This window comes from Anser anser (assembly GCF_964211835.1).
Source record: "Anser anser genome assembly, chromosome: 14".
In the NCBI taxonomy this organism is placed as follows: domain Eukaryota; kingdom Metazoa; phylum Chordata; class Aves; order Anseriformes; family Anatidae; genus Anser; species Anser anser.
Window position 1 is genome coordinate 13,264,850 of NC_139735.1, and position 27,662 is coordinate 13,292,511.

Sequence of the window (27,662 nt, forward strand, 5' to 3'; positions counted from 1 at the left end):
TCCATACATGCTCCTGTCCTAAGAGCCCATGAATGTGATTTTGGTGTGTTTGTGTCTTGCACCAAGCAGGAATTCACCTGTGTTGTTCTCCAAATTAATACCCTGCTGATCTTATTTAACAAAATCTTTCTCCAAGCTGAGAACTGTAACGACCCTGAAATTTTCTTACTAGAAAATGCTTTTTCTTCTCAGGCACTTTGTATTGAAATCTGTCTTAATTTTGATTCAGCTAGTGTATGAAAACACACGGTGCTGCTTTATTAGTCCCTGGAGGAATAAAGACAGATGGAACCCAAACTGGAGTCAGCGTTAGGATTAACCAAACCCTTCAAGAGTTGCGTGGAGCTGGGGCTTGGTCCTGCCCGGGCAGCATCCCAAGACCAGTTCAGGTGGCGTGAGTCCCCACGCGCGGGCTGAGGAGCTCGGTGTGACAAATGCAGATGTCACTTGGTGGGCTCAGTCCCGGGTTGTTCCCTGCAGGTCGCGACACGGGTCCTGGGATGGGTGCAGGTGTGTTTTGTTCCTGGAGGAGGGCACGAGGAGCTGGTAGAGCTGTGCCAGCGATGGGAAGAGGAGCCGAAGGGCGCATCGGGGTCCCTGGCACGCGATGACACGCTTCGGTAACGAGCTGCTATTTCTGGTCTCGAGCTTCCCACAGCTGTGCAGTCATTGATGGCTCTTGTGCGACTGCTGCGATAGAGAGCAGAGCTGGGTGGGGAGAAGGCTTTGAGGTGTGTTCCAAGGAATTTGGGAGCATGGAGGTGCAGAGGCAGCGCATGGTTCGTGTGTGCTGGGGGCATCTTTGCTTTTGGAATGTTGAAGGGTGCATCTGCCCCTCGAAAGGGAGCAGCGGAGGAGTACAGGGTGGCATTGTCTGCCTGGGTTTGGGCATTGGTGGGTGTTTCTGGAGTCTGTAGCCACGCACTTTTAAAGTTTTTCTCACCTAGCTCCTGGAAAGGACAAAGAAAAGAAGTTGCAGAAAGGAGGTCTCCGCCTCGTGCCTTGGAAGCCAGCCCTCCCCACGCAAACCAGCCGAAAAGCTCCAACCACGGCCACGCGTGCATGGTCAGCAAGTCCTCAGCAGCTTCAGTGCTGAGGAGCAGCAGTGAGTGAAGGCAGAGTTGCTTTGCAAACGCCAGAGCAGGTCAGCACACGGAGTAGTGTCAGTGTGTCTGGAGAGGGCACGAGGGGGGCGGCTACGTGCAGCTGTGGCCCCCCCAGCAGGCAGCCCAATTTCCCAGCCCATGGCTTGGTGCTGGCCGCACATCTCCCCCTGCACAGAGCCATGGCTTGTGCTGCCATGGGGTGTGCTGGCCATAGAGAGGGTCTTGGATGCCTCCACCCTGGCTAGTTGAATGAAGCAGAGGGTTTTAAAATAATGTAAAGAAGTATTTGGTGTAGAAAGTTGATATTGCCCGTAGCAGTCATGGTTTGATGTATGCAGAGTGAGCAAGGGGCAGAAGTGGAAGAGGAGCAGCTTCCACGGAGGCACATCAGCTGGGAAGAAGGTGCAGAGGGACACATCCCTCCAGGCCAGCCAGGGGAGCCTTTCGCATGGGCCAGCCACCTTTCCTGCAGCGCAGCAGCAGCGATTCTGAGTTAAGAACGCAAATATAGGACCTCGCTAATTGTCCTGGGGAGCGGGAGGGCTGCTGCAAATGAGCTGATATTGCAGATCGATAGGGAGTTGAGCAAACACGTGAAGCATCTAGCCTGGCACCTCACAGAACATCCATTGTTCATTTATTCTGACAAGCGCAATTTGTTTTTTGTTATTCATGATACCCTCTAGCACAGCAGGAAATATGCCATAGTGTATTTTGTACAGGGAGGAAGGGTCTGCGGTGCGAGCTTTCTCTGCAGGACGTGCCCAGGAAGTCTTAGAGAAATAGCGTGAGGCTGCTGTGGATTTTCTTTTCTTTCTTTGTGGGCTCTGGGGATTGCAGATCAGCGGATTGTGGATTAGTGGATCAGGAATTAGAAATGCATTTTTCATTTTTATGTTACACGCTAATGAACTGACAAATTTAATTTCTTTAAATCCAGCTACTTTAGCTAGAATAAGTGAAGTCTTTTTCTGTCTCTTTTGGTAACTCAGAAAAGGCTGAATCGAGATCTCTTTGGGCATCACGTCACATAAATGCAGTTATTTGTTTTAGACCGTTGCCGTTATCAAAGTGTAGCCAGTTTGCAAGAAAAGAGCTCGTTGCCCATGGGTGGTCGCCGAGCAGGGCTGTGGCGTGCTGTGGGCAGAGCTGCGTGGTGGGCTGCAGCTCTGCCGGCGGCGTGCGGCTCGTCAACACAGCCAGGTGAAGCCGAGCCCGCGGGAGCTGGTGGCAGAGCCTGGTGGCTCTGGCTGCGGTGCTGGAGCCAGCTCAGGCGTCCCTGCCAGTTGCTACTGGGTAGGCACCCTTCTGAGCCCAGTGCTGCTGCTCCGCGGAGAGTCTCCATGGCACGGCCGCTGCGATGGCTCCAGTGAGTCGTGCTTGGCTGACATCTAGTGCATTTCTCTTGCCCTTAGGCTCGTGTGTGTGAATGAAGCTGAAGCTGGATTGCTCCGTGTGCAGGGTCCGGGACCCCGGGCAGCATCCTCACCCTGCCGTGCCCACTGCTGTAAGGGGATGGGGTTTGGGGGCCCTGGTGCCGGTGGGTGCAGGCTGCAGCAGGCTCCCAGTGCCTCTGCTGTAGCTGCGCTGTTCTGCAGGTCCCGTGGGATGCGCCTCCCTACCCAAAAGCTGTACCAGGGCAGGCACAGAGCAGCACAAGGCATTTATGTCATTAAATGCCTGACGGACTGCGCTGTGGGACCTGATCTGCGGGGGGAAACCAGCTCCATTGTTACCCCGTCACTTTTCAGAGCTTTAAATGAGAGCAAAACAAAACGGACGTGGCTTTCTGGAGCAGCCTTTGTTCGCTCACTTTGTGATCTTGAAAGTGGGTCTGAAGCACGGCTCGACGCGAGGTGCCAGCACCCCAGCAGAGCCGTGGGCTCGTGCCCACCACGAGCTTTGTGCCCGGCGAGGAGCACGTGTCCTGGCGCAGCCCGCGCCTTGCAGGAGGGTGCCGGCACGCCAGTCGCTCCCCGTGCCTGACGGACGGATTTGGGGCTCTGCCCATCACGTCTTGATTACCAATTAACATGATGGAGCTGGAAAGTACGTCTCATTTCTCCACCTGAACCCGACAGGTGGAGATCTATGTTTCCCGGTTTATTGCTGTGCCTTGTTATAACCTATTTATGACTGATTGAAAAGCAGAGGCTTTCTATAAAGGGAGACTTTTAATCTCGCAGAGATGAGTGTGTTTCCCTTCAGGAAGCGTTCATCCTTTGCTGCTTATCTCTAGCCCACACTTTAAACCTGAACCTGGCAGAGACCAGAAAGAAGGCAGGATCAAAGCAAAAATAATTGCGATCGCTGGCTTCTGTGGGCAGTTTAAACCCATTATTCCTACTCACTAACTAGTTATTCCTAAATAACTCATGCTAGAGACAATTCAGCTGTTGCAGCATCTTCTTGATGAAAAGCACTCAAATGCAATAACCATGGCAACAGTTGCTGAGGGCCGGCCGCAGCGAGGGACGGAGCTGGGTTTTCTAAAGGACGAGGGACCCAACTTCGCTAACAAATGACCCTGTGACGTGCCCAGGGGACGACGCATGGTGAGCACTGCCTGCTGGCCTGGTGGGGACCCAGCTGTGGGCAGCACCCTGGGGACGTGGGCTGCCCCAGTGCAGCCGGTAACGAGCTGTGCTTCGTTAGTGGTGGGCATCGTGCCCTCCGAATGAAAGGGGAGCTCGTCACCTGAAAGCCAGGGGAATCAATCGGGAGAGGCCAGTTTGGGAGCCTCAGGAGGAGGCAACTCTGATCCCAAAGCCACAGGTGTGGTTCACGCTGCCTGTGCGTGGCGAGCAGGCTCCAGTGTCTGGCTGCTCTGGGAAAGACTGCAGCTTTCTGCTGTTGATTTCCCTCTTGTTCCTGGTTCCCTGGCGTGCAGATGACCCTTCTCTTAAAAGCCTGTCTGGCCTCAGGCTCCAGGCTTTCGCTTGGACTCCAGCAAATGCTTTTGTTCTGGGCAGATTTGGCATTAACCAGCTTCCAGTAGATCCTCCCCATGCTGCTAGGCAGCAACGTGAAGGTAAGGAAAGGACGTTGGTCAGCTGAGCCACCTCTTTGACTTTCAGGAGGACTCAGCTGAGTAAGGTACTTCATTTCTTCTGAACAGCTGTCTCTTGGACTTCCCTGCAGGGAAGGGATGAGCAGGAAGGCAGGCTGCCGGAGGTGGCTGCTGCGGGGTCTCTCTCTGCGTGCGGTGGCTGGCAGGGTGCAATCCCAGCCAGCCCCAATGGGAGCATCAGAGTGCCGCAGGCAGATAGCAGTAATAAATACGTACAAGTCTCATTGCAGAGCTGCTGCTTTGTTAGAAGAAGCCATCGGTAAGACCACGATTGAAGCTCTGCAAGGGATGTGACAATAGCCACGTGGTGTTGCAGGTGGAGGAGTCAAGGAACGAGCTGAGCTAATGACAGCAGGGCTGTGCCTGCAGGGGCTTTTCTCTGAGGGTCCTTCCTCCATGGTTGGTGCCGTCCCCTTGCCCACGGCATCTTCTGAGTGCTCGCTCTTAGGACAACACCGTAAAGACCTCTCCAAATGCCCTGATCTTAATCTCAGGTCGGGAGCATAGGTTATGAGATCAAGGCGTTTCAAATAGCTTAGTGGGGAGCATGTTATTTTTATCAGGCAGTACTCTCTTTCTATTGTCTTACTTAATTGGACATTTTGTAAGTCTGAAAAGTAAGAGGAAACTCTTTAATATTAACCAGAAGAAAAGAAGAGCCTGCTAAAAGGCAGCATTTTTACAGATTTCCGAGAAGGAGGCAGTAAATACTCCACCTCTGCTTAATAATAATAATAGCCGGGCTAAGTATCTCTAAAAATATAAAATAATGTGTGCTTATTTGGAATAGTCAACATCCTTATCAGCTTGCTGTCATCTCTACAAACAAGTTTCACTAGAGATTCTGGGCATGATTTTCAATGGCTCAGAGCAGCTGGAGCTTCTTTGACTTCAGTGAAAAGTCTGAGTGCTTGGCACGGCGGCAAACCAAGCCTCTTCCTTTCTGCCTCAAATTGGGTCTTGATTCTAAGTGAGATGAATTTTCTCCTCCTGATAATTCTGTGCATCTGAAGTGATTACAGCTCCGCGTGAGTGCTCTTTTCGGAGATTTGAATGCAGCGTTTTCTTCCGTCTTAAAAAGGTTCCTCCGAGCCTTCTGATGCTGGAGAGGGGGAAAAAATCCTGGTGGAAGCTGTCACATCTTCCTATGCAGATTAGAGATTAAAACTTTTATTTTTATAAAACACATACGGGGGCTAAATCAGAACACTTCTGTTCAGGCGAGCAGGTTTTGGCTGTGGCAACATGCTGCTAAATTCTTCCCCGGCGATGGGGAGGCAGAGCCGGCGAGTGCCATTATTTGGAGTTCTTAGAGAGTGAGCCTTAATGTTTGCTTAACTCCACTAAAAATAGGCACCACCCTCTTTTCCTAATAGGCAGCATTTGTCACACTTGATTCATTTCCTCTCCCAAACTGAGTTCCTTCATGAATATTCATCCGTACTCCCCAGGAATCTGCCCGTCCTCAGAAGTTGTACTCGCGGTGCCTGTGTCCTAACAACGCGAGCCAACCTTTACAGGCTCACCAAAAACCCAGCCTGAGCCAGGGAAACGTCGCAATATCAACGGCCCTCATTGATATCTGTCTTCTCTGTGAGCCGTGATTGCTCGTTATCCCTCGATGAGACCCGTAACAAGTCTCCGGGTCCTGTTGTCATAGCAGCACCGCATCGCCCGGCATCGCGAAGTCTCTGTCACTGCTAATTGTGAGATGGGAGGATCGTTGTGGCAGTTTTTCTAGTGGGGATTAGGCCAAAAGGTCCCTTCTGAGCTATGATGAATGTGGTTCCCTTCAGAAGCTCCTGAAACTTGGTAGTTACAGGCGGTTTGTGAAGGGGAAGCTCTGCGTGGCGGAGAGAGGGGCAGCAGTCCTTGCAGGGCTCTCCCCATTCATGCTCAGCCACTGCTTAGAGCCGGGAAAAATCAGAGCTGCCAAGGGAAATGTGAAACGTGCTCCGTGTTTAAGGGAGTCCTTCGGTTCCTCAGACCTGGGAGGCCCAACACGAGTCAAATGTCCCTGCTCCTGTGGTGTTGTGCTCCGCGTTGGTGCTGGCACGGGAGAGATCTGCTTCTGCCCGATGGGTGCTGGGGAAGCCACGAGCTGGAGGAGTGCGGGGCCGGCAAAGCTGCGGGACCCTCCAGCCCTGGAGCCCCTGGCCATCCCCTGGCCCCCCGAGGGATGTGGGTGGAAGGCCATCTGTAGGATGTGAAGGCAGGTGACCAAGGAGAACACAACGCGTTGCTTTTGGGGTGAGCGCAGTGAGGTGCCCGTTCCCTGTGTGCGGGGCCTGCCAGCGCACTGGGCAGTATCTCCCCGCTCCCTGGCAGTCACCCCATCCTCCCTCCATTTGTTCGCGGTGCTGCCACCTGCCAGCCTTGCTGGTCGTTGAAGAAATTCAGGGTCTGGAGGTTGCAGAATCGCAGCCCGGTGTTGTTCCCCAGGCTTGTGAGGACCACCCGTGGGAGACGCCTGTTCCCTTTGCCAGCAGGGCAGACCGCGTTGCTTTTGAGCAACGTGCTGCCAGAGTTTTATAGGGGCTGCTGTGGGTGAGAAATATGGGTAGCAGAAAGAACGAGCTGTTAAGACCTTCCGTCCTTCGTGATTTATCAGCGAGGATGCCGTCACTGACGGGGGGGGGAGCTGCCCAGGACTCCGGGTCGGCGCGGCTGCTCTCGCGCTGCGTGCCCGGGAGCGCGGGGCCGGGGGCAGCAGGGGCTGTAAGTCCCCTCGGGCTGGTGACATCCCATCGGCAGGCTCGCTGCTGGCTCAGCACCGCGGCGGGGATAAAGGCGGTCTGTGACGGATGCTCTCCGCTTCCTGCCTGCCGAGGGATGGGGATCAGCTGTGCTCCTTCCCAAAGACCTCCTCTGTTAATACGCGGGGCAGATTTGTCCTCCGTGCACGTCACTGCGTTTACTCCAAAACTCTGAAATGCAGCCAAAATAATCCCTGACCTAAACGTAGGCGTGAGCGATGTTTTTAAAGAATTAAAAAGGAAAAAAACATATCCTAACCCTCTCAGCCTCTCCCCCCACATCAAAAACTCCACTGGCCAAGCCCTGCAAATGAGTTTTTTGTCTTTTTCGTATGTGCAGTTAGGAGCCAGATTTTTAAAGGCTGGCTTTCAATTTTACAGGCGTTTATTATAGGCATGAATAATTGCTGGCACTGTGCTACCACTGCTGTTGTTTGCTCTTACGGTTTAGGCCAATTACATATGTAAGCCCCTGATTTACAAGCAAAAGCAGAACTAAAGTGGCTTTGTGGCCTACATTTCAAGAACAAGTAATGTGCCCCCAGTCAGCTGTATGGCCCCAGATTTGTGCTGTGGAACACGGAGGTCCATTGCCATAAATAAGGGGGCCCAGATTGTCAAAGGCATTATGTGACGTGCTGTCACAGCGTGGTGTGAAGGACGTCAACGTGGATCAGCTTCTGAGGACCGGGAGCTTGCCCAGATTTATCCCAGGGCAAACACGCTGGAAGATTTGTGCCGGATTTGGGGAATTTACAGAGAAAGCACACAAAAGGGAGAGAATTTGAGCTACATGGTAGTTTTGCGAGATGGACTTGAACAAAAAGCAAAGTTCTATTTCCCAATGTGATAATTGGTTTGTCTCCTACCCCTACTGCCAAGCGATCCCTCCTGGGGGTGAAGAACAGATGAGATCCACTGCTGAATTTCACATTGATCAATTGAGATCAAATCGAGGTTGTTTTTCCCTAGGTTTTGTACAGCAGGCAGAAAGGAAGCAGAAAGGAGGCAGGTCGGTGTGCTGACTTGGTGGGGCGTCTCACCCCGTGCTGCCGGTGCCACGTGGTGCCGCCAGCTTTGGGGCAAGGCAGAAAGCCAGCCAGCGCGGCAAGGGAGGGGAAAGGGCCGTACGGATCCTCCCTGGGCTGGTTTCCAGCTGGTGCCCTTGTTGCTGGGGGTAAAAAAGGAAGGACAGAGGAAGGCAGGAGGTGTGCGGATCCTGATCTCTTCATCACGAGTCGCTAACGGGTGTTGTCTGCGGGAAGCAACAGCAGCTCCGCTCGGGAAGGAGGCCAGACTTTCACACTTCAGGGGATGGCCAAGGGAGGATGATGCACTCGTGTCGTTAGTCATTAGCGCGGAACAGGCGGCTCCTCATCTCGCAGGGTTTGTATGCTCAGCTGGAGGCCGTGGCAGCCTCCCCTGCGTGAAGGGCCTGAGATCAGCGCGACTGCCGCGTGCCGGGCTGAGGGATGCTGGCAAGAGGACACCCTTGGTGCTCCTGCGCGGCCTGACGCATGTCTGTCCAGGCAGGAAGCATCAGCTAAGGGCCGTTGATTTCCGAAGTGGTTCCTTTGAGCATCCGCAGCCTCTGCAGGTCGGCACAGCACCCCACGGCCCCCAGCACCAGGCAGAGACCACCCGGCGGTCTGCACCGTGTCCGTGATGGCTCCGAGGGGCAATCACTGCCCTCTTTCCTCCCCTGACCAATGCAGTAAAGGACAGATGGAAATGCAAACCCAGGTTTGTTTACTAGGCTGTGATCAACTGGAGTATTACCGTCCCGGCAATCCTGGCAAGTGTTCCCTCCTTCTGCACCTTCGCAGCACATGTGTGAACTTCTGGTTGTGTCACCTTCCCGTCCTCTCCTAACAACGTCTGACAGTGGGAAGTGATCATCGCAGCTAACGTTTGGGTAGCATATGTCTTTCCACAGTTCCAGAGTGTTGAATAAATTGAACCCCGCTTCCTCCTTCACGTTCAAGCTGTTTCTGAATCCAGGCTTCACATCTTCCACGGCGGCTCTCAGCCCTCGGAGGTTTCTTCTGCCCCAGTGATCAAGCCCTTAGCGCCTGTCCCGGCGAACATACCTCTGGTGCCCACGACTGCTCTCCAGTACACAGGCAGTGCTCATCTCAGGATCTTCCTGGCTTTTCCTAACCATTTCATTCCCAGGCTAAGTCCATCTGTCGGCTCCCTCCTCCACCGTGGCAGAGGAAGGTTTTTTGTCTATGCCATTAAGGTCATGAAAACTTAATTGGCGTGTTGGCTTTCTGTGTCGAGGTATCTGTTCTCTCCATCCCACTGATGTAGGACACACTACTGAAATTCCCCTCTTCTTGCGTAAGTGCCTTATTCCACTGCATCTTTTATGCAAAATGTTCCCTTCTGAAAGTGCTTCACCTCCTTGCTCCTGCCCTTTCTGAGCGTTCAGTTTAGCTGTGTTTCTTTGTTTTCTATATACGGATGTTCATTCATTGCCTTATTAACATATTTTGTTAGCTAGCTTGGTCCTTGTAACTCCTTGACAGCTTGATTCAGGCATTCCTAGTTATTTCCAGTGCCCTTTCTCTGAAGATGGGCTCCACGCCACCAAGCTTCAGTCTTCCTACATGTATCCACCTGAGCCAAGTGTCCAGGCTCCACCTCCAACCAGGAGAGAGACGCTTCCAAAAGACAAAGCATTGTTGTAAGGCAGGACTCAAAGACAGCCCCAACTCCCACAGGGTAGGTCATTTTTTTCTCCTCACTGCTGCTGACCAAATTCCTCAGAAACTAAAAAAAAAACAACAAAAAAAAGAAGACACAGACCCCTGTAGAGCCAATCCAAAGCTTTTGACTGTAGACTTGCCTTTCTGGGTTAGCCTGGGCAGGCTCCTTGGAAATCCAGGAACAGTTTGGTTCTCTGGGGATGTACAGACTGCAGATTGGAACATGGTACCGAGGGAGCCCAGGCAGCTCAGTGAAGCTAGATATCTTAATTTTAGGTGTCTAATGTTAAGTGAGATGTATCTAACACTTAGAAAGGTTTGGGGGAATGTCTCTGTCTTATTTTATATTTGGAAAATAGAAAGGTACATAGTAAATGTTTGAAAAACAACAACAACAATAATAACAGTAATTATAGGTGGGTGCAATTTTCCTTTATCTTTCAACTGAAGCTACAAGAAAAATTACTGCTGTGCTGATATTTGGCAGGGACACCGACGCGAGTACCCACTTGTTTCTGAAAAATGCTGTTGGATTTTTAATGACCATCAGCAGCACAACCTTGATTTTAAATGTCATCCTAAATGTAGCAGTTCCAGCCTCCTCTGCCATAGTATGTGGGTGTTTGAGTAGGGATGAATCAGAAAGCAGAAAGAATTACTGGTGCTTTCTGTCACTCCCAAATTTTCCTCGAGGGCTTCCCACCCAGGAACGGGCTTGAAGAGCCCATGGTCTTGCCCTGCAGCATCACAGTGCTGCTCCTGGGACGGAAAACCCTGCTGTCACTCTCCCTCTGTTAATGCCTGGAAGTCCCTTGATCCAGAACTGGTTCATTGGATTTATCTGGGAACTGTTATTCCACGGGTCACACTTTGTGTTTATTAGAAAAAATAATAACGATAATACAGGTTTGCAGGGTTTGCAAATGCAGCTTTTCAGTTTTATCTCCTTTCTCCCTGCTGGAACTGTTCCCCAGGCTTCTCTTTTGGAGCTGCAATTCTCTGTGCTTGGCATTTGCGAGATGGTGATTTGCTTTTGTAAATGGAGCAGAGTCTCGGTTCTGAATTATGACTCAGTGAAACAAATCTAGTTTTCTAGTTTAAAATGATTCTAATAGCACTCTGTTAAACCCGGTGGGACTGGGAACAGCCAAAGTTGAAAACATGACAATTGTAATGGGTGTGATTCTTCTTGTGATCCAGCATCTCCCCTTGCATTTAGAGCGAGTGGGAGAGATGGAAACCAGGCGTGGAAGTGATCAGCCGATCGTTGTTCGGGAGCCAGCGGTGGTGCGCCCTCCGATGCGGCACCGGGAGGTGCTCTGGGGCACAAAGGGTGGTAGCTGCTGGAAAGATTTGCTTGATGCAATGTAATATCTTCGGCGGTTACGAGAGGAATGCAGAGAGTTGAGAAACAGATGGCAGGGTTAAAATAGGACAGTGCAGCTCGGAGATGCTGTGGAGGGAGGGAAGCGAAGTGCCTGTTCTCACACTTTGCTCGCGTCTCCCGCAGGAGCTGCAGAGAGCCTGTGCGCTCCTTCGGCGGTCCCAGCAGGGACGAGCCAGGCAAATGCTTTTTTTTTTAATTATTAACACTTGTCTTAAAGAAAAATCAGCTCAAATGAGCAAGCAAACAAATAAATAGAGTAACAACCAGAGGTCTTAGCCTCAAGCCACCTTCCAGGTGCTCACTGCCACTCGAGGGTACAAGCCCAAGTGCTAGGAGCCCAGCGGGCAGCACGGAGGCTTTCTTCTCGTGGTGCTTTCAGACAGGTTTTTACAGCGTTTTGTGTTACCTAAGGCACGGCAATAGGCTTTGTGTAACTGTTTGAGTAATTCAGAGAGTAATTCAAGGCATGCAGTGCGACCTGGCAGATCTGGCAGGGCTGCAAAGCTGCCTGACTGCGAGGTGCTGTTTCAGAAGGCCTTGCGCAGGGGGCCTTCAGCAGCAGCATGGAGCTCAGAGGGACCTGCCGGGTGCTCCTGCCTTCCCCACCGCCCCAGGCCAGCTGGGATTTGGAGGCCGGAGGCGTGCAGGGAGCTGCCGCAGCAGCACTGCACAGCCTGGGAGCCGTGACCTGGAGCAGCAGCACCGGGAACCCAAGCTCAGGAGATGGCTGGTGCCGGGGGCACCGGCTTGCAGCGGGGACGTCGCCTGTTTGTCACACCAGAGCTACGCAGTGTCAAAAAGGAGCGTGAAGAAGGAAGAGAGTGGGGCAGCAGTGCGGGGTGAGCAGCGGCCGTGGCGCAGGAGCTGGCGTTCCCACCGCATCCCGGGGCTGCTGCCGGTGCTCCTGGTAGCGCTTGGGCTTCCCTGTCTATAAATCAGGGAGGGCTCTGAAGTGTCTCTGATGAAAAGCACTGGATGAACTCAAGGACATGGTATTAATCCTGCGATATTGTTCTTGTTCCTTGCTGCGTTGTGATTTTGAAAAGAAATCAAGACATTTTTTGCCGGCTACGGCTAAAATTACGTGGAAGTAAATGAGTTTTGCCCTCGTAGAAAGACACTCGCTCTTTATTAGTGCAGCCTCTGATGAAACAAAACCCATCCTCAGGCAACGAGATGTATTTGACCTACAGTAAAATAACAGGCTTTCAGAAATGCATATTGTTTTGTAAGCATGGCACACGGAGCCTTAAGGTTGATTTATGCCTCCGTATAAAGCATCACTTTGGATGACTGAGCACCGAGGGGAGTTTCTGTGATGTCCTTCTCCATGCACCCTGGAGCACTTGCTCGTACCCACCGAGAAGGATCGGTGATTTCACACATCGTGCTGGAAGGGAGCAAATGGTGTTTCCCTGCTCGTTGTGGAGGGAGCATGAGGCCCCTCGTGCACCCCTAAATCATGACACGCTCCGGAGCGGGCTGCCAGGGCCCGTCCTTCACCATCAGCAGGGCAGGGAAGGTGTGCTGACGTTCACGGAGCTGTTTCATCTCCTTTCCTGCTCTGGGCTGACAGGATGAAGTTGATAGCCCCCCGAGAATCCAAAAGCTTTTCATCACAGCAGCGGCGGTGGGTCTTTGATTAAACTCATGGCAGCTGAGCTCGCTTTGAGGCGCTTGACGGCTCCGTCTGCCCTGGCGTCGGTGGGAGCTGGAGGTGAGCAACACCCTGCGAAGCCCATCAGGTCGGAGAAGGTGGTGTGAGGGTCGGGAGAAGATGCTCCGGGGTGTCCTCAGGAGCCTCACCCATGCCGAGATGTTGGCTGTCCTGCCCACGCTTGGTTTGCTGCCATGTGAGATCTCCAGCCTGGTTTTTGTTTTATATCTGCAGATATAACACAGCCCATCGTGCTGTTGTTTGTGAGCGTTTAGCAGAACAACCTGCCGCAGCTGATTTTATTACGGCACCTAAGATTTTATTGTCCACACCCGGTATTCGCTTTTCTAGTCTGCTGCATGGCGAGGTGAGGAGCAAGAGGGGTTTTACTGCTTCGCTGCAGCTCTCCCTTGCCACAGGCGTGGTTTCTCCCTTCTCCTGGCGCCTCTCTGAAGCTGTTGTGCTTTGGGTGATTCCTCGCTTCACGGTGACCCCAGCGGGTGCTGGTCTCTGGCTCCCCACACCTGGGGCGCTGCGTCCCAGGGGCGTTCAGATTCACCATGCCATCTCTTTATTTAATTACTTTTACAGCTCTTTGTGTAAATCTAATTATCCATCTGTTACGCTACATTATGGCACTGCAGCTTGTCTAATTGTTCCCTGTTCCAAAATACCGGCCTGCCTGCCTTCGCCCGCTCCGGGCTCCTCGCCGAGGCCAGCAGCGGGCATGCGGGGCTCTTGGTGGCTTTCGACCCTGGAATCACCACGTAAAGGAGCTCTGCTTCGTGATGGAGCTGGGACTCGTTCCTCAATTCTCTGCAAAGGGCCTCATGTTGGGTAAGTGCCATGTTCCAGCTCAAATCAGAGCAGAGCTCGCCCAGGTTCAACTCCACATCACTCAGTCCGGGCACGGTGGTCTTGTCCGCAGCAGGACCTCGTAGCCAGCCTGCCTTGAGCTGGGACATCGCAGGGCTCACACCACCAAGAGACGGTTCAGCTTGTTATCTGGGACGCAGGTAGCAAGCCAAGGTTCCCCACCTTTTCCAGGCGCTTTTCGTGCTATTTCTGCATTTATGGCATGAATCATGCTCCCTCGGTTTAAGTATCGCATTAGCCCATCAAAATCACACAATCACGTACTCAGCTCCAACTTATTCTCTGCAGTTCTTTTCTCCTCTTAGCAACAAATACTCAATAACCTAATTGCTCATTAAAAACCACGCTTGCATCTATGTAATCCATTATGTCACGTTGAGACACGTTGCTCTCGCAGGGACGCTGCTGCTCCCCCGCTACCGCGTTGAGCGCCTGGCTTGGTAGAAAGTGAGAAGGCAGCATTGCATTGAAGTGGAGATTTTCATCTTCTCAGGGTTTTTTTTTTTTATGTCTCTCCTATATTCTGCGCTTTTGAACATCTAACATCTCTTTTATGCTTCACATCTTTCATACGAAATTGTTGTATTGTGTTGCCTACTGAAACCTAGTTTTCCTTTTGTCAGGTTTTCCCCCCTCACCCCCACTTTTCTTCTCCGCTCTGTTTTGATCGGCACAACTACTTAGGGCTCCATTTTGCTGGGTGGTTTTTAATCTCCTGAAGTTATACCTCTGAAGGCCTTTGTGCTAAGCTCGGCTTTGGGCCGGCGCTCAGAGAACAGCCTTTCTGGGGCACCTGTGCCGCACGCGGGCCTCGGGGTGCGCGTGCTCCCCGCCGCCTCCTCTTCGCTCCCAAGGGGGGCAGGCGGCCTGCCCGGGGCTGGGGCTGGCTGAGCACCCTCCCGCCGTGCCCGCAGACATCCCACCTCCTTCTCCAGAGCGTGAGACTCTGCAATAGTGGAAAATCTCCGTGCTGAACGTGTGTTTTTGTAAGAGATTCACCCCTCTGCGCTTCAGCGCCGTGTGCTTGGTGCCGTGGCAGGAGCAGGCTGCTGGGGTGGCATCCTGCGGCGGAGCCGGGGTGCTGGTTCCCAGTTTGGGGGGCTGCACGGTTCCCTGCGCTGAGCTGTCTCTTCTTGCCAACGCAGCTCAGAACGGGACGAGGCCACCTGCACGTACCGGGGGAGCTGCGGGCTCGGAGCCGTGTTGGAGCTGCCACGTGCGGCAGGCGAGGAGCGGAGCGTGCAGTGCTGTGGGAGGGCTGCGGGAGCACTCGGCTGGGGGTTCCCACCGCCTGGGGACCCTTGGGAGCACGGGACTTCATTTGTGGCTGAGCTCCTTGTGACTGCGATGCAGCCGTTTCCGAGGGGAATATTTCATGCTGTAGCCAGTGCTTGGAACGCGGTGGCAAAGTGTGCGCTCTGCACGTGCCACTTGTCACCTAGACCATTTCAGTGCTTTTTTCCCTTAAAGCTAAAACCCAAAATCCAGCTGCAGAGGGATTAGCAAGCAGTTCGTCATCCAGCATCTCGTTTCGGTTCTTACTCAGAGTCACAGACCTACAGCTGCAGTCAAGGCTGGGATTACTGACTCCCAGACAAACCTTTAAACACCGCTGTTGTAGCGGCCAGTGCTGTCCGTGTCTGTGTGGCCGGGTAATTGTAACGTTATTATTCACACAAGAGCCGTCAGAAAGCCTCCAAACGCAGAGGCCTCTCAGAAAATAGTTCTTGGCCTTTTCACGTGTGACCCTGCCTGTGTAGCTTTCAGTTTCCAGTGCTCTCAGAAATGACCTTGTCCAGCACCTTTCCAATTCTCAGCCAGGTTTGAGCGGCACCAGAGCCCCGCGAGGCTCAGGGCCGTGTTTCAGGCCCCCTGGAGTGGTCGCAGCCCCCAGCCACGTCGCTCCCCTGCGAGCAGAGGGCTGGGGTGCTGCCGTGTGCTTCGTTAGCAGAGCAAGTGCCGGGGAGGACAAGCGAAGCTGCACTGCTTCCCTGCCTGTTTCTGATCCTTCGCTTGTAGCACAGGCTAAATAGACAGTACTAAATTTTTTAGGCTGCTTCACAGACTTTGATCCTTGGCTTTGATTTCCCACGCGGTATCACAGACTGCTGGTTCTGAAGAGACAAGAGACCCATTAAGTGCTGTCTAGCCCGGTGATTATCATGCCTCTTCACCACCACACCGCGCTTTCATCAAAGCCTGAGCTCAGGGCATGCATCCTGGCACCCCGCTCAGCACCCCACGCGTCTCGGCAGGGAGGCAGGGCAGAAGCACCCCCTCTGTTCTCCCCCACCCTCACCTCTTTGTGGTCTGGCTTCAGCAGGAGGCTCAGAGCAAGGAGACAGCCCTGTTTTAGGGTCTCCGTTCTGCTCTGTGCAGTTTGTGCATCACTTTGGCGATAAGCAGCCCGAGAAATAAATATTCTCTGTGTCCTTGCCAGAGCAGTAGAGATGAGGGCGTTTGCCTGCCCGCCCTGCTCTGTGCTTCTGAGTCCCCGAGCCCCTCCACACCACTTGGCTTTTCTTTTTTCTTTTTTAATTTAAATCTAATTTTGCTGCTGTATTGCAAGCTCCCGTCTAACTGGAGAGCCGCTGTTGCCTCGGGGCTGTGCTGCTGCTTCTCAGTCTTCCCACGCCCTCCGAATGTGCGCTCTGGAAAAACTTGGAGAAGTCTCCTTCGGGTCTGTGCACGTGCGTTCTGGGTCACCCTTGGATCAAGGCTGGGCAAGGTGATAGCGGGAGGGTATTCCTTAACAGATAGGGCTGTTAAATCCGTGCTTCAGCCAACGGGAGCTGTTTGTTTCCATGTGAAGTGAAAACAGCAAAGGAGAAGCCGGTGCTGGATGTGCAGGAGCAACGGCCCCGGCCCCAAAGCCTGCTGCCAGCTGCACCTCGATGTTCACTGGTGGCTCCTCCGGCCGGTCAGCCCCGTCCTGCAGCCTTGCTGCTTCCACAAAATGCTTTAGGAGAAAAAAAAAAGGCAGATCGGAGCAAACAGCCTGACCCGATGGCTGCTGGCCGAGGCCAGGTCCCTGCCAGGGCTCCTGCCCTTGGTGCCCCCCAGGGCAGGGCTGCCCACCCAGCACCGGGGCGCTGCCCCAGCCTCCCTGCCGTGCCCAGGGCCGGAGCTGATCGCAGCTCGCTGTTAATGCCTTTTTTCCCCTCTCTGTGTGCTGTGGAGGCTTGCGGTGTTTTGGCAAACAGGCCTTGCCTGTAATAATTTCTGGCCCCTCGTGGGAAGTTATAACTCCAGCGTAGTGAAATATAAACTGGCAGAAAACGGAAGGTTTCCTTCTGCAGCAGGCAGGCTCGGGTGGAGGGGGTTTCTTTGCTTTCTTTCCCTGCTTTTGTTTTTCCTCCCTCAGCCAAAGGGCATGGTCACCCTCCTCCAGCCAGGGAGCAAGAATGTGCGGGGCTGATAAAATGGCGCATTAAATTCGTGCTAGGCAAAGATACAGCTCCAGGAGCTCAGGAAGGAGGCAGCAGTGGGAAGCACAAATATTGTCTTGTGGCCAAAGTGACCCGTCCTACCTGCAGCGGTGCGTGTGACGGCGTGGGGCAGTGCTGGTGGCAGCTCAGCCCTCTGCAGAGGTCACTGCACCAGGTGGCAGCACCACGGAGGGCTGCGGGCGGCGGGGCTGTCTGGTGTTGGATGCAGAACTGGCCTGGGCTGGGGTGTGAAAGCACGAAGACGAGAACAGAGCACAGACTGTGCCCTGGGGAGCGGGGTGTGGTGGCCAGGATCCTTGCCGGCAGGGTCTGGTGGCCGTGTCAGAGCAGTTCAGAGGCCCTGGCATGATCTGGGACGGACGAATGGATGACCCACGTGTCAAGAAGCTCAGGGTCACCTGCCCAAGGAGCCTACCTTGTCAGGGACAGGGCTTTCACAGGAGCTGCTCAGAGACGATGGCATGGGCACCTGTGGGTGGTGCAGGTTCCTGCTGGTCTCCCCAGGCTCTTTGCCCCTGCTCAACACATCTCAGCCAACGTGAACACCAGTGGCGGGCCCATTAAGACCAGTGTCAGGCCCATTAAGACCAGTGTCAGGCCCATTAACCCCAGCACAACCCCCACCCCAGGACACAGGCAGTTTCCTGCGTGGCTGAGCTGGGTGATGGGTCTGTACCAGCCTTGGCTTTCTGCTCTTCAGGAAGAGGATGACAGAGGGATGGACGGACGGATGCATGGATAGATGGATGGATGGAGCCACGAGACCTCAGACACATGTAAAGGGAACGTCCATTTCAGGAGGGGCCCCATGATCAGCGCAGGTCCGTGCATCTCCCTCCTCCAAGGACGAACCGGGGCTGCGCAGAGCACGTGCGGGGTCTTCTGGCGGGGAGCTGCAGGAGCCCAAGCGCAGCACTCGTGCCAGGTCCCCCCGTTCTGGAGGCTGCTCCTCGCCCAGGTTTGGGGCTGGTTGATCCCGGCCCCTGCGGACACCCAGATCTCGGCCGTCCCCGCGGAGCTGCGGGTGTTCGTCACAGGCTGTGCTCCGTCTCCGTCCCAGCCTCAGCGTTTCATTTCAGCAGATTTCATTGCTGATGCCAGCATCCCCTTATCTGGTAACAGATTAGCACAGGTTGAATTTCCTGTGATAGCGGTCCGCGGTCTGTCTCATTGTATTTATTTTGTTCGGGCTGCTTCTCCCTGGGCTTGACAGTGTAATTTGTACAAATCTGTGCTGAATTTCCAAAACCCTCAAATGAGCTTTTTGTTAGTGGACTATTGATAGTAGAGACATTAAACAACAGAAACATTGAAAAGGGAGCAGCACACCTACCAGCCAGGAAGGCTTCCTAACCTCACGAGGTTCTCCTTGGCAAAAACGCCATGGTTCAGAGATTTTAATTAGATCTAATACTCCAGGTGACCAGCCAAGCATTAAAAGGCATACCAATTTTTCAGTTATATCCCTTGCTGTGCGGTTTTTATTATTTATTTTAGGTAGGAGATGTGACAAAAGAGCCTCGGTACCCCAGTTTTCCCTGAATGGCCTAAGAGCTCGCCAGCAGACGAGGGGCTCCTTTCAGTGCAGCTGTGCTCAGAAACGCGCCCGCCTGCAGCCTTCTTCTGCTCTCCCTTGCCCAGAGCAACTTCAGTGTGAAATTTGACGGGGTTTTAGGATCAGAAGTTGTATTTTCTGCATGTCAGAGTTGCCAGCTCCTCCCTGGAAGCTGGAAATGCAGCGCTCGCACCCTTACCGGTAATGGAGCCCTGGTACTGAAAGTGTGCCAGGCAGCCTGGCTGATGTGCCAGGCAGGACCCAGGCCTCCGCACCGTAATTTCGCTAGGAAAGCTCAGAGCAGAAACAAACACAGTGTCCCCCACACACACGGAAAGGTGGAGACCAAAGCTGTCACTGCTGGAAAAACAGAGCTGGAAAAAATCTTCCTCCCCCTGCCTGGCTTGCAGCAGAGCCTGTCTGGGTTTTGTGTCTGTGGGCTCCCAAAGGAGCCTGCTCAAAAGCCCTGAATATGTCTGGCTTTTAAATTCATCCGCACTAAAGGGAGATGCAGGATTCATTCGCTTCTCCGGGGTGGATCTTCCTTCTTTGTGACTCTTTCGTGGCGAGTGCCACACTCAGCACCTTGTGCCTGCTGGGCTTTGTCGGGCAGGCCTCTGAGAGCGTTGCGCTTTGTCTCCCACCATCGTGCTCCTTCCGTCTTCGCCCTGGGGAAAGGGGAGAAGTCGCTGAGGCCGGGCTGGTGCTGCAGGACGTCCCCGTGCGTTACCCTCGCTGGCGGGGCCGGGGCTGCTCCTGCGACCGCCGGTACTGCTGGAGCTGGGGGCAGCGGTGGTGCTCGGGGACAGAGCTGCCCTGGGCCTGGGGCAGCTGAAGAGTTTGGGGCTGACGCCATTCGCCTGCTTTGACTCGGAGATGCCATCGCAGCCACCATTTCCACTGTATTGAGGTAGAAAATACCGCGGGGGCCCACACGCTGCGGGTGACTCCAGTGATGTGAGAAGCAGTGGGAGGCATTGCCCAGCACCTTGTCTGTCAGAGCCGAGCTCGGTGTTTTGCTCCATTTCTGTGAGCTTTTGCTCCATTTCTGTAAGCCAGAAAGCCTGGTTTAGTTTGAGGCGGCTCCCTACCAAGCCCATTTCTCCTCTGTTTTGTTTTTTTATGACCCCGTCTGCCTCCATCTCCTATGTCTTGCACGATTCTCGGCGCTGGCTGCTCAGCAGCTTTCCGTGGCAGTAAGAGCTGTGGGTGTTTGCCGTGGCAGGGAGGCCTGACCTTCGGCTAATGCGGTGCAATCGCTGCTTCAGAGGCGAGCGGAGGCTGGAGTGCTGGGTCCTCCTCGGAGCGCGAGTGACCCAGGACCGGGGCTGAAGGCAGCCAGCGTGTTGTGGTCTGACTGCGAAAGCCCTGCCGAGGAGAGCACGTGGCATCCAGCCCGTGGTGTCCAGCCCATGGCATCCAGCCCGTGGCGCCCAGCCTCTCTGCCACCCTCGAGGCGTTCTGGAAGCGGCAGGGAGCAGAGGTGCAGGGGGACAGGACAGCTCAGCCTGGCATCGCCTTGCTGGTGCGGTGCTGCGGTGGCCCTTCACGCCCAGCCATGACACGTTAGCCTGGTTCTTCCATGCAGCGGGATGAATTCTGCCTTTTGTAGTCCTTGAAGAGAAGCGCTCGATGCAGATGTGTGGGTGGGGAGCCCAGGCTGTGATTCAGAGGCCCAGGGGACAAGCAGGTCCTTCCCCAGGTGAGGCCGGAGCACGGCTGCGCTGCAGCGTCGGCGCGCGACGGCGGAGCAGCGTGTCACTAAACCAGCACGGTAACAGGCAGCCAGGAGCGGGCGGGGAGGGGGAGGCGAGGAGCGAGACAAAAGGCTGCTCAGGAGCAGAGGCACGTCGGAGCGGCAGGGTTAATGGAGCGGGAGCTGCAAGGGAAGCACAGGGGAGGGCTCCTCGCCGGGAAGAGGAGTGGGACGCGGGCACGCGGCAGGGTGGCACCGATGGCCCAGCATGTCCCCGTGGCACTGCCATCGCTTCAGGCACCCCTTGTTGTTGTAGTCCCCGTGTGTGACCTGCCTTTTGTCTGTGTTTTTTCTGCAGTAACCCCAAAGTCCAGATAGAAGCCATCGAGGGCGGGGCGCTGCAGAAGCTGCTGGTCATTTTGGCCACGGAGCAACCCCAGGCTGTCAAGAAGAAGGTGAGCGAGCAGAGAAGCACCTCTGGGTCCAGCCGTTTTCATGGGGACCTCGACGCATGCACCCTGCAGGGAACCACACCTGCACTGGGGGGGCGTTTGCTCACCCAGAGCACCGCGGTGGGTCCCAGCCTTCCTGCAGGCAGGGGTGCACGTCCCCACCTCGGGGGCCGGGCTGGATGCCGCAGCCCTGCCAGGAGGAGAGGTGGGAATGCCCGCAGCAGGCACAGAGCTCAGAGGCCAACAAAGGCAGGAGCTGACATTTGGAAGGAGCTAATTGCCGTAGCCAGCCCCGCGTCCTGCCGCCGGCAGTGGCCGGCAGCGGAGGCTTTGCAGCAAGGTGAGCAGCTCGGGGAGCCCCCGGCCAAATGTGCAGCGCTGTCCGTCGGGCCGGGGGATTCCTCGCTCGCCTCCCTGCCGCCGTCCCCGGCGTGCTCCCTGGAGCATGAGATCTAATTAGCCTTGCCTTAGCGTGCGATGCCGCCGGTGTCTATTGGCCATAAAATGTTCTGTCGTCTTCTGAAAATCCAGCCCCACCACTTAACACGGTGACCTTCCGCAAGGGGGAACTCGGCAGGGTGAGGGAACTCACAGCTCTCGTGTTCATCTTCCACGTACCTGTTACAGGACAAACAGCGATGTGCTGCCGATGTTTGAACAAGGAGCACCCACAAACGTGTTCCTCTCTAGTCTGTGGCAAACGTCCTCCCCCTGGGCCAGGCTGGGGAACCTCTGTGGGGAATCCTGTGGGAGCAGTGCCCCATGGGGAGCTGCGTGCTCAGAAACTCCTCCTTGGAGTCCCTGGGGATCAACCCGCTGCTCATTTTGGGGAGGGAAGGATGGCTGGGGTGCAGATGTCCCCACCAGCACCTCCCCAGACCCTTGGTGTGGGTATGGACTGATTCTTTCCAGCCAGCCCAAACGTGTCCTGCTGGCAGCAGCTGGGGAAAAGCGAGAGATGAGCTTGGTGAAGTCTGCCTTTCCAGGCGGCATTGCTAGAGCCTGCAAGGGCACAGCTGAATCTCCTTTTCCAGGAGGACAAAAGCTTTTGATTCCCACTGTGGGTTCCCGTGCCGCGTACTGTCCCCAGCCTCCCTGCAGGCCAGCAGCCCGATGCCTGGTCGGTGCCCGAGCCCCTGAGTTTTTCTGCACTGATGCTCGCAGCGAGGCCAGAAGTGCATCTCTCCACTCCCCGGTCCTTTGGCCTACGGTAAAAAAGGAGATGGAAACATCCGCTGATTTACCGCAGGCAACTCAAGAGATGTAAAATAGGAACAAACGGGACTGGGGGAGCAGTGGCTGTCAGCTCGGATCTGTCCGCAGAGAGCGAGCGGGGGGCAGGGGCCCCCCCCGTGCAGGTTGCTGGCGGTGCCGGGGGGAGGATCCGTGCCCAGGTCCCCGCTCCCTGTCCCTGCCCGGCCACGGCCCTGCCCCGAGGGTGCTGTCAGCCCAGGCACCTCGCCGAGATCAGTCACTTGGCCCCTAATTGCCTCCTCGGTGTCAACCCCATCCACTAAGGGCACAGAGACAAGTGCACGTGTGCTGGTGCCTCTCGCTGGCGGTGTGTGCTCCTGGCAAGCAGCACGAGCTTGTCCTCTGTCCTCGTGGGTACAGCGGAGAGGACGTTCCCCAGGTGCCCAGGTCACCTCCAGCCCTGCTTCGTCCCGTTCTGGCATCTTAGCCCCCAGCCAGCATCCGTACCGAGGGCTGGCGGGAGGGAGCTGCAGGACCCGATGGCTTCGGGTCGGTCCAGGAGCTGGCCACGGGGCCCTGGGGGCCAACGCTGACAGTGGCGGTCTGGGGGGAGCGAGCGGACGGCACCGAGGGCTGGGCGGGGAGGCAGGTGCCGCTGGGGACCCGGAGGGGACATCCCTCCCAGCTGCGTGCCGCTGCTTCCCGGGCCGGGCGGCTGACGGACCTCTCTCCCCCCGCCAGGCGCTCTTCGCCCTGTGCTCCATGCTGAGGCACTTCCCCTACGCCCAGCAGCAGTTCCTCAAGCTGGGCGGCCTCCAGGTGCTGCGCGGCCTCTTCAGGCAGAAGGGGACGGAGGCGCTGCACGTCCGTGTGGTGACGCTGCTCTACGACCTCATCGTGGAGAAGGTGAGGGGGCGCTGGGCCGGCGGGAGCCAACCTTGCTCTGCAGCTAACCGATGGCGCCGGTTCTCCCGGGGGTGTTCGTAAAGCAAACCGCAGGGACGCGGGCAGGAGAACCGCGAGCCGGGCCCGCGGCGCTCCCCGGAGCGGCTGCCATCGGCACAGAGCCCGCGGAGCGGCGATGGCCGTGCCCCCGGCTGCTGGCGGGGGCTGTGCCCGCCTCGAGGCTTGCTCTGGAGCCGAGCCCGCAGCCTTCACTGGTTTGTTTCCCAATACCTTGGATTACTGCTGCAAATGTCAGTTTAAAAACCGCTTTGCCTTGCCATCGTTTGTTATTTAGTTTGCGCGTTTCCCTTACTCCAGAGAATGGAAATTAAATCCACTCTCGCGCTGTTTATAGCCAATTTGCCCTGCAGATTATCGCTGCCGCAGCGCTCGGATTTCAGGAGAAACGTCTGTGGTTTGAAACAGTTGTTCTCCAGGAGATTTTGTAAAGGTGCAAATTATTTTGGTGGGTCTGAAATCTTACCAGGTGCTGGCTCTAACGTGCAGCCCTCCTGTTTGTCTGCCTGCAGCAAGGGGAAGGGCCGTGGGCCTTTTGCCGTAACCTCTCCCGCTTGCTCGTGTGGCACGTTTTATGGCCGTACCTCTGGCAGCCCCATCTGTTCCCAGCTTCCCTCTGGCTGGAGGCAATCTGCAGGCCCTACAGGTTCTCGGTTTTATGTTAAAACAATGATTTTCACTGCCCTTCGGTCTGGGAGCGCCGCCTCCCAGCCAATAACTCACAGCCCCCGCGCTTTTAGAGCCTGCAGAGAGAATGGGAGAAAACTCCAGCCTGGCAGGGAGCGGAGCTGGGCCAAGTGGGGTCGGCAGATTCAGAGTGGGCTGGGTGAAAATCTGGTTTTAAAATCATAAACTAACATCAGCTGTGGTGAGTGCCAGCTCCCTGCATCAAAGCGCAGGGAGCAGAGGGTCTGAGTGGCTTTTTTCTGCCTCCTGCTTCCATTTTTTCACCCCAAGCCCTGCGTGGCTGATGTACAAATGGAGTTTAGCAGGTAGCCCCCTCGGGGACCAGGAGAAGGGAGGGTAACGTTGGTGCTGTCCCTCCCTGTCCCCTGTGCCCAGCCCATCAGTGGGGTAAAGCCCTGCGATGGAGCTGCCCGCAGCAGCTGCCCCGGGGACAGCAGAAGTCCCTCGGCAGCTGAAGGAAAGGCCGGGGGCATCCCTGGGGACCCAGGTGGCCCCTGGGGACAGTGCTGTCCCCTCGCTGCTTGGGGCTGGTGCACGGGCTGCCCCCTCCCTTCCCCAGCACTGCAGGTCTGGTTTCTGCCCGCCAGCCCCGCAGAAGCCCGAGCCTCCCTCAGCAGCCTGAGCCGAGCAGCGCGGTAATCACAACAATTAACGACATGGCCCTTATCACCGGGGGCCGGCAGCCAGGAGCAGCAGCAGGCCCGAGGGCCTTACAGGTCTTCTCTTCTCTGAGTCCCCTCCCCGTGCCACCAGGGTCCCCAGGCACCGAGAGCTTTTTCCAGGGCCACCACTTTGTGGCCACCCTTGTGTTCCCACCACAGGTCACCTTCCGAGGTGGGGTTTTGGGGTGCGCAGCCCGCTGTCCTGCGAGGCAGCCCTCCCGGGGCCGTTAACCAGTACGGATGGAAAACAACCCCCCTGCCTGCTGCCCTTCCCCACAGATGCTGCTCGAGGACTCGCAGCACGGCGACCAGACGGAAGAGAAAATCCAGCAGTACCGGCAAGTCAAGCTGGTGCCGGTGGTGGTGGAGCAGGACTGGTGCGTGGTGGTCTCCAAGCTGCTGGCCCTGCCGGAGCACGACGCCCGGGAGAAGGTTCTGCAGCTGCTGGGCGTGCTGATGGCCTTCTGCAGGGAGCGCTACCGCGGGGACCGGGCGCTCAGCGCCGCCCTTGGCCTCCTGCGCAGCGAGTACGAGGAGCTGGCGGCCGAGGAGCAGAGGGCCGGCGACAAGGACGGCTACTTCAAGGAGCTCCTCGGCTCCGTCAACACCATCATCCAGGAGTTAGGATGAAAAGCGCGGTAATTTCAGTTGTGTTGCAGCTAATTCAGGACAACGGCGTGGCATTTGATGGGCTCGGGTGTAAAGGCACTTCTGAATAAACTGCTGGGCTAACCGAGATCCCACCCTGCGCAAGTGTGCCAGCGGCGTCACTGTGAGAGCGAGTGGCAGGGGCGTGCTTGTTTTCACATGAAATGCTTCTGGCCACAGGGGGCCGTGCCCGGCAGGGCAGGGGCAGAGTTTCGCCTTACATTGCCTGTCGTCCTCCAGCCGGGTCCCTAAAGCAGATGGCTGAGCGCTTCCTGCAGGACTGTTTGGGGTGCTGAGGGGTTTGGGTCTGTCCTCGTTGGGCAGCGCTGCTGCGCGAGGGGAGGTGTTTGTTCCTGCAGCTCCGCGCCGCCTTCGTTCTGGCCTGGCGGTGGCTTGCGGAGTGCCTGTGAGCCGCGTGCTGCTGCATGATGCATCGCAGCGCTGGGCGAGCACAGCCTGCTTTTGGGTTTTGTGCTCCTCTGGGAGGCCCGAGTGGCGTTCCCGTGAGACGCTGGGCAAGGGGCTCCGGGGCCCTCTGCTCCAGCCTTCGCTCGGAGCAGGACTCGCCGGTCCCTTGGTCACAGCGGGGTTCTGCCACCCCGCCGTGCAGCCCCCAGGCCCTCCCTGCTCGGAGAGCTGCGCATCGGGGGTGCTCGGGGTGCCAGAGCATCACCTCAGGGCCTGGCGTGGTGCGGCCACGGGCCAGCTCCGTCCCTCCCGGGAGGCGATGGTGGGTGGAGCTCACAGCCCTGTGAAAAACCAGCCGCTCCTGCTGCTTAGATTCTTCTCGTCCCTGGAGATGGGCTCCAAGATGCCGACTCCTAGGGACTGAGGCTCACAGCCAAAGGGTTTTGATGGGTGACATGCAGCAGGTAGACTCGAGCCCATTCTAGGTTGCCGGCTGGCCATCAGAGGGTCACCGGTCCTCTGACCCCTCCTTTCTGTGCGGGGCGGTGCGGCTCCCTCCTGCACCCCTTGCAGTTGCAGCTTCTCCTCTCTGTCCTCAGCTCCCCCGTACACCCAGGCTGGGCTTCTCCTCGCCAGCTCAGGGAAGAAGTCCTGCCCTCTCCGTGTCCTAACCAAAAATCTCACCCATGCTTCTGGCTGCCCACCTCCTGGCCTGCAGGTGACTGCCACCATCAGCAAAGAACGTTATAAAAACGACATTTGTTCATTATTTTGTCTGTCTAACATCAGCCCCTCCTTGCTCTGAATCTTCTTTTGAATAAAGGGAGAGTCTGAGCCACTGCCCCGTAAAGAACGAGCCCCCCACCCCCGAGTCCTGCAGTGCAGGACGTCGCGGTGAGCTCCACGGTGATGCCGTGTGCTCAGGGATGGGCACCAGGCCCCCACGGCCACCAACCTGGTTCCACCGTAGCCCCTGGTGGAACGAGAGGAAGGAGCGTCACCCTGCTGTCCTCTCCTGGGTGGCACATGTTGGCCCTGACTCGTCACCTGCACGTGGGGTCGAGCTGCTGCAGATGGCCTTTCTCCGTGGGGAAGCCCCGGCCCCTGCAGCACAGGGATGTTGGGGTCCCAAGAAGCCAGCCCCCACGTGGGGTTGGTGCTGCGGCCACCCCTGCCAGCCTGGCCTGCGTCACACTGCACCGAGCGCGCCTGCTTCGCAGCACGGGGAGGAGCCGAGCGCTTCTAATGCCCGCATTCGGGTTCGGAGTCGCTTTGTGGCACTGGCAGTTTCACTCCTGCTGTGCCCGCTCTAGGGCAGCTGGTGGCTTCATGCGCCCCACGGGCTGAAGCGCTGGTGTTACCAACAGCACTGCTGAAGAGTACATTAAAAAAAATAAAAATTAAAGGCGGCCTGGTCCCGTCCCACAGCCCAGCCCTGCAGCAGCACCGGGGCAGCCCAGCGGGGCAGCGTGCAAAGGGGCGTGCAAAGGTGTGTGAGTGGGGCAGCGCCTTCCTGCAGCAGGACCGGCCATTGATCAGGCTATTGCAGGGCTCTCAGCCCTTCTCGGTGCTAAAATATTTCTGGCTACCTCTAATGGCTTGTCAGTTGTCAGTGCTAAGTAGTAGGGCTAATTACAAATATCGATCTTTTTTACCTTCCCTTTTTGGGTTTCGATTCGGGCTGCTTTGCTAGGATTAGAAATGATTTTTTTTGTTTTCATTTTCCAGCGATGCGTTTCCCAGCCAGCCCTGCCGGAGCTCTGGTTTGTAGGCAGCAGTAAAAATAAATAAAAATCTGATCACAATCGCCACCTGGGGAGGGTGAACCCGAGTCCCCGGGCGATGCCGGCGGGGGAATGCAGGGATCTGGCCCAGCGCCACCGCAGCCACCTGCTCGCTCTGCACCGGGGCGAGGCAGCCGCAACTGAGCTGGCGCAGCCCTCCCTGCTCAGCCCCCAAAATCAGGCCAAAAACCAACCCAACTCCAGAATCCTAAAGGGTTACGTGGAAACAAGCTCAGCTTTTGCGGCGCTGTGCAGGGTCCTGCCTGGTACCCGCAGGGCTGGAGCTCGCCCGCCTCCTGCCTCCAGCCCTGCTGCAGCAGCACAGGGCTCACAGCAAGGGCTTGCTTGGGCAGCGGTGGGAGGGAAAGCAGCCCCCAGTTCTGCTGGTGTGTGCCTCCCCCTCCCCATCTTTGCTTTCCAAAGTGCCTGTGTGAGTCGCTCCAGCGGCGGGGACCCCAGCTGCAAGCACCGCACAGATGCAAATAAGCCGCGGCGCAGATATTTGCACTGTAACAGAAAAACACCGCGCAGAGCCGGCGGGGAGCCGCGGCGAGCAGCTTATGAATAATTACACCCACTGGCATTTTCCCTCAAACTGTCA

General features: G+C 56.1%; 1 protein-coding gene across 8 annotated transcripts in view; it reads left to right on the forward strand.

Moving 5' to 3' along the window:
* Positions 1-24,974, forward strand: part of SIL1 (SIL1 nucleotide exchange factor) — a 94,184-nt gene extending 69,210 nt beyond the window's left edge. For all 8 annotated transcript variants that reach the window (XM_083798777.1, XM_083798782.1, XM_083798776.1 and 5 more), the window contains 3 exons: positions 20,622-20,718; positions 22,651-22,815; positions 24,501-24,974. In XM_083798777.1, coding sequence (XP_083654903.1) covers positions 20,622-20,718; positions 22,651-22,815; positions 24,501-24,851 — 613 coding nt within the window. In that variant the 3' untranslated portion in view covers positions 24,852-24,974. The remainder of the gene's footprint in view (positions 1-20,621; positions 20,719-22,650; positions 22,816-24,500) is intronic.
* The last annotated feature ends 2,688 nt before the right edge of the window (positions 24,975-27,662 follow it).